A 6,008-nucleotide genomic window follows, 5' to 3' on the forward strand; every position below is an offset into this window, starting at 1 on the left:
ATATATATATATATATATATATATATATATATATATATATATATATATACATGTTTGTGTATGTATGCGCGTATGTATCTATCGCAACCTGAATAGCCGTGGAATTGCCGATGAAAGTGGCGGACATTTTCAAGCCCCGCGGGGGTATGTCGCAAACGGCGGTCTTCACGTTGCACGGTATCCAATCGACGAAGTAGCTGCTGTTTTTGTTCTGGATATTCAGCATCTGTTCGTCCACCTCCTTCATTGACATCCTACCGCGGAATACCGCGGCCACCGTCAGATATCGGCCGTGTCGCGGGTCGCACGCCGCCATCATGTTCTTCGCGTCGAACATTTGCTGGGTAAGCTCCGGCACCGTCAGAGCCCGATACTGTTGCGAGCCCCTGTTACAAAACGTCAGCTTAGAATTACGACGGTCCATGCGGCGCACTAATTGCAAACGCGAACATATATACAGTGGAAAATGAAATGTCAATTTTATGTCCTAGAAAGCCCACTCTAAATTTTAAATTAAGATAATTCGTTCGTCGGAAATCTTGTTCATACACTAAAAATGTTAATTAACTGACATTCGCACATCTTTCCTAACATTTATATTTATTATTTTTACTTTAGTAGACTTAAGTACATATAAAAAATTATCCTTTTTAAAAATAGTATGCTCAAATTAACAAATCTCTCAAATAAATAAACTCTTTCAAAAATAAACTCTTTCAAATAAATAACGATGTATAATTTTGTTAAAAGAATATTAGAGTCTTGAATTTCAACAATATTATAAATTTATTTGAACATTATAATAATCTCATAAGAAGTACAATATTTACATTATTTTAATAATAATGATATCTTTTTCCGATCCCTTTCTGGCATTGTGTAAGCTGAAGTAATAAAATTTATTATTTAGATATCTTTTTCTGACATTTAAAAACATCATATTCTCAATCAAATATTTTATGCTTCCTATTCGTGAAAATAATTTTTAAATAATTTTTTTATTTTAATATTCTTTGTTGAATCATATAAAATATATTGATGCAAGTAACTTGTTTTATTTAACGCTACGTAATCTCATTTTAAAATTTAAGATTTAAGATTTTAAGATTTAAGATTTAAGATTTAAGATTTAAGATTTTAAGATCACGAAAAGATATATTTAAAAGAAAATGTTCCTTTTTCTGTGCACGACTAAAATAATATTTTATGTTATTATGCTAATGTGTTAGTTAACTGAAGAGAGAATTGCATTAAAATATACTAATTTTTACGTTAATATCATACGAAAGTGTTCTATAAATTCTCCTTGTAAGTTACTTTAACTATCCTTTCGTATATTGTTTATTGTTTTTATACCGTATTTATGTCGCATGCGCAAATTTAAAATTAAAACAACAAACAAATATAAAACCATATAAACATATAAAACCATAAAACAAATATAAAACCATAACAAATATAAAACCATAAAACAAATATAAAAGCATATATTAGTGGCAATTGATTAACTTTAAATTCAAAATTCACATCTCGAAAGTCTTTTTTCTTCTTTCTCGGTATTTTCCATTAAAATTTATGATTCTTCACCGCAGAATCTCGATTGATAATATAGAAAGCGAGGAAAATCACATCTATTCTTACGTGCCACTTTTAAATCAGAAGATATTTATATGAAGAAACACTTTAGATCGAACACTCAAGTATACTTGTAAAATGCTTCGAAAATTATTCTTTTCTCTTAACAGTGCATAAAAAGCCGTAAAATTAATATGATATACAATCTTCCTCTTTAACTTATTTTTTCTCATTTTTTATAACATTAATTTTTATAACATTTTTTATAACATTTTTTATAACATTTTTTTAACATTAACATTAATTGTAGTTCTTCATTGACTGTCAAGGGGAAAGAATAGTTTCCAAAGCATTTTACAAATATATTCAAATAACCTGAAGTGTTCTTTCATTTAAATAACTTTTTATTTGCAAGTAGCACGCAAGAATATTCACCATATCATTTCTCGCCCCCGACGTCACAACTCAAGATAGCCGCGGCGGCCATCTTGGTACCCAAGAGCCTTAACTCTTCAATACCGCCGCTATCGCTACGTGGAGCGTATTAACTTCCCTCGAGAACAAATTTCGAACCTGGAGGTAAGGGGAGCGAAGCCGGGGATGAAGAAGTGCAGTCGAGGGAAGGGCACCATGTTGACAGCAAGCTTTCGCAGATCAGCGTTAAGCTGCCCGGGGAATCTCAGGCAAGTGGTAACGCCACTCAAGGTCGCGCTGACCAGGTGATTCAGGTCCCCATAGGTCGGTGTGGTCAGCTTGAGGGTTCTGAAGCATATATCGTAGAGCGCCTCGTTGTCTATGCAATATGACTCGTCAGTGTTCTCCACCAGCTGATGCACCGACAGAGTGCAGTTGTAGGGCTCGACCACGGTGTCCGATACCTAGGCAGAGGCGAGAAATAACGGCTGACGTAAAGCGTATGGCATCTCGCCCGTCGTGCGTATCTCACCAAACGTATATGCCTCTAAGTGTGTGTATGTGTGTATGTGTGTGTGTGTGCATACGATGTGAGGCGCATTGTACGCTTGCAACTCGCGCGCGGTATTGTCCTATTAAGGACAAAAGGTGGGTTTCTGTCGGCACCTTTTGTTTCGTATCCATTGTACCTTATCCTGTTCGCGCATCGGAAAGACTTACGCGTTACACCGGCCGCGGAATACAGCCCCCGCGGCGGTTCCCGATACGAGAACTGGTCCGAAGCGAATGTAGTAACTTTGCCCCGACGTAAACCCGATCGCGAGTTTCGATCTCCCGAAAATCATCAGTCGAGACTCCGAGTCTTCTAATAATACCGAAAACAGCAAAGCGAAGGGGAACAGCTTCTCCTTCGAAGAAACGCTAAAGTCATGCTGATCGAAACGCGTCGAACTTTGCGACGCATGTTGACGTAGAGGAGACCGACTCAACTGCCTTAAGGGTTATGTTGTGTGTATTTGTATATGAATCTGACTTACATCTGATTTATGCTTGATATATATATGCTAAATTATACTTGCGTAATAAGTAATCTCGAATTTTTCAAATAAAAATGAAACAATTATATTTTCAGTTATAACTTCCCAATGAAAAATTTTTCATATATAATTATATAAAATTATATATAATTATACATAATTATATATTATTATGTATCAAATTTGTCCATTCATGTTCATACATTCTACTTATATATGTAATTATACATAATTATGTATAATTATATATATAAATTCATGTATAATTTTATATAATTACGCATAGATTTATATGTAATTATACATATTGTTATACATAATTGTGTATAATTATATATAATTTTATATGATTATATATAATTATACATAATTATGTATGGACAAATTTCATATATAACTTTGCATGACAAATTTTTCATCGGGTTTGTGGAACAATGCATGCAGAAGATGGCAGAAAATCATAGTTAAAATGAGCACATTTTGATTGATAAAATTATAACGACAAAAATACAATTGTTTTACTTTATTTGAGAAATCTGAAGTTGCTTATTACAACCCAATATTTATTTCCAGATAGCACACGATATCCTATGCACGTTCTTAGGATATTAGAATGTCTTCTGAACGTTTTTAGGATGTCCCTGGAAAATTTGTGCTATTGGAGTTGTGAGAAACAATAATTGTAAAATGTTCTTTATAGAATATAAGCGCTTTTTCTTTTAGAGTATAGAGAAGATATTTACGTTTTAAGTAATCACAAAATATAGTATTTAGAACACAGATATTTCTCCAATGTTCTAAAAGTAATATTCCTTTTTCCACTGCTTTTTACAATAAATACATAATCGCAAAATGTTTCTTTTAGGACATGAGGAAAATATTAAGTACTTGAAAGCAATATTTTGCATTTATGTGTATTTAAAATATTGGTACTTTTCTTATATATTAAAGTTCCTGGTTTCTCACCGCGAAACTCTTGATTAATGATTAATGATGTCAGAGACGAGAATATAAACGCTCAAAACTTTTGCAAAGTTAAAATAAAAAATTATATCTATAAAATGGCACTTGCAATCGATTTGCTTGATCGATATTATACGTGTCATTTTGTGAACACATAATTTTATTTCAACGTGTCTTGTAACAATTTTGTCTCGCTTCTGACATCATAAATCATGACGGCCACGGCGAAGAAACGACAGCCTTAACCCTACAACTCTAAGTATCAAAAAGTTACGTAAATTCTAAACATGAATTGATTTTACCCAGCGCGTTTTTATTTACTCATAACTTCTGTAAAAATGGTCAAAATCCAATTTTTTAATTAACGTAAAAAACATTGAGGATCTATATTTTAAGTTGAGAAAAGTTATAATAAAATACAAAATACATATTCTTAAGAACGGTTGATATTTATGGTTCTAGAAAAAGGAACAATTTGCGGTTTATTAGAATATATAAGACTCTCGAAGATATAACTTTAAAAGAAGAGAAAACGACCTATAAGAACTTATCGCGCTTGTTTTACGACTGCCAAATTTGGGAAGGTCCAAGTTCGATTCCTAACTAAAGCAATATTTTTCGCAAAATGGACATAGAATCACAATGAAATCATAAGTCAAGTAATATTTAATTTGAGAATGGAATAGAGAGAATGAGAGAGATAGTTTGAAAAATTATCTTTTTTAAAAATAATATACTCAAATTAACAACTGTAAATAACGATGTATAATTTTGTTAAAAGAATGTTAAAGTCTTTTGAATTTCAATAACATTATAAATTTATTTGAACATTATAATAGTCTCATAAGAAGTACAATATGATTATTTTAATAATAATGATATCTTTTTCCGGTCCCTTCCTTGAACAGAGATAGTGAATTCACTGCTTACGTCAAAGTCCAGGAATTATTCGAGGCGTGAATCATTCAAACAACGAGACCTTCTCGTGTAATCATTAAAAATTTGGCAGTCGTATCAAACAACCGCGACGGGCTTTTAAAGATCATATTCTCTTCTCTTACCTTGTTTCATTTATTGTGAAAAAAAAAAACAGAAAAATGAGAAATCGCAAAATGTCTTTTCTACAACACAGCAAAAATATCTATGAAAGGAAAACTACAATCTTCTAAAGAAAGAAAGAATTTTATGATTCTGTATTTATCGTAGAAAAGGAATCTCACGAAGTGTTCTTTCACTTTCCCTACATTCTAAAAGTTTTGCGTTTCCTTTCTCACTGTTTCATTGACAATAAGCGGCGCCAACATAACTCTTGGGCCAACTTGACCCGGTTTCTCGTGTATACCTTCGGGGACGGCACCACACTGAAGGTCATCATTATCCTGTCGGGATACTCCTCGCGAATCTTGGAGATAAGCAAGGTGCCCATGCCGGCGCCGGTGCCGCCGCCCAGCGAGTGTGTGAGCTGGAATCCTTGCAGGCAGTCGCAGCTCTCGGCCTCCTTGCGCACCACGTCCAAGACGGAGTCGACCAGCTCGGCGCCCTCGGTGTAGTGGCCCTTGGCCCAGTTGTTGCCGGCGCCGCTCTGTCCGAACACGAAGTTGTCCGGCCGGAATATCTGGCCGAACGGTCCCGATCGCACCGCGTCCATCGTCCCAGGCTCGAGGTCGACCAAGATCGCACGCGGCACGTATTTACCACCGGTCGCCTCATTGTAATAGACGTTTATTCGCTCCAGCTGAAGGTCCGAGTCGCCGTGATACGTGCCCGTGGGATCGATACCGTGCTCGTCCGAGATCACTTCCCAAAACTGTAATCGACCGTAAAGAACGTAAGCTAGCGCTCCGCTCGAGTGTAAATCCTGGGCTTCGTTTCCCCATGCTCGCGACCGCTGAAAATTGCGCCGCGCAACGCGAACCTGATAGAAACATGAAGTTGTTCTCGCGTGTGTTATCGCCTTACGATATGAAACCTCAAACTCGCCGAACAGATTTCAATTTACTCTCTCCCTCTCTCTCTCTC

General features: G+C 35.3%; 1 protein-coding gene across 1 annotated transcript in view; it reads right to left on the reverse strand.

The window, feature by feature from the left end:
* LOC116845005 (tubulin beta chain-like) overlaps positions 1 to 6,008 on the reverse strand; it is a 9,232-nt gene that overhangs the window by 608 nt on the left and 2,616 nt on the right. Inside the window, exons 2-4 of the mRNA XM_032817228.1 lie at positions 5,332 to 5,796; positions 2,149 to 2,453; positions 89 to 386 (exon numbers count right to left, since the gene is read on the reverse strand). Of these exons, the coding sequence (XP_032673119.1) occupies positions 89 to 386; positions 2,149 to 2,453; positions 5,332 to 5,796 (1,068 nt within the window). The remainder of the gene's footprint in view (positions 1 to 88; positions 387 to 2,148; positions 2,454 to 5,331; positions 5,797 to 6,008) is intronic.

Source organism: Odontomachus brunneus, unplaced genomic scaffold (assembly GCF_010583005.1).
Source record: "Odontomachus brunneus isolate Ranch 3 - 2012 unplaced genomic scaffold, Obru_v1 Obru_scaffold_048, whole genome shotgun sequence".
Taxonomy (NCBI): domain Eukaryota; kingdom Metazoa; phylum Arthropoda; class Insecta; order Hymenoptera; family Formicidae; genus Odontomachus; species Odontomachus brunneus.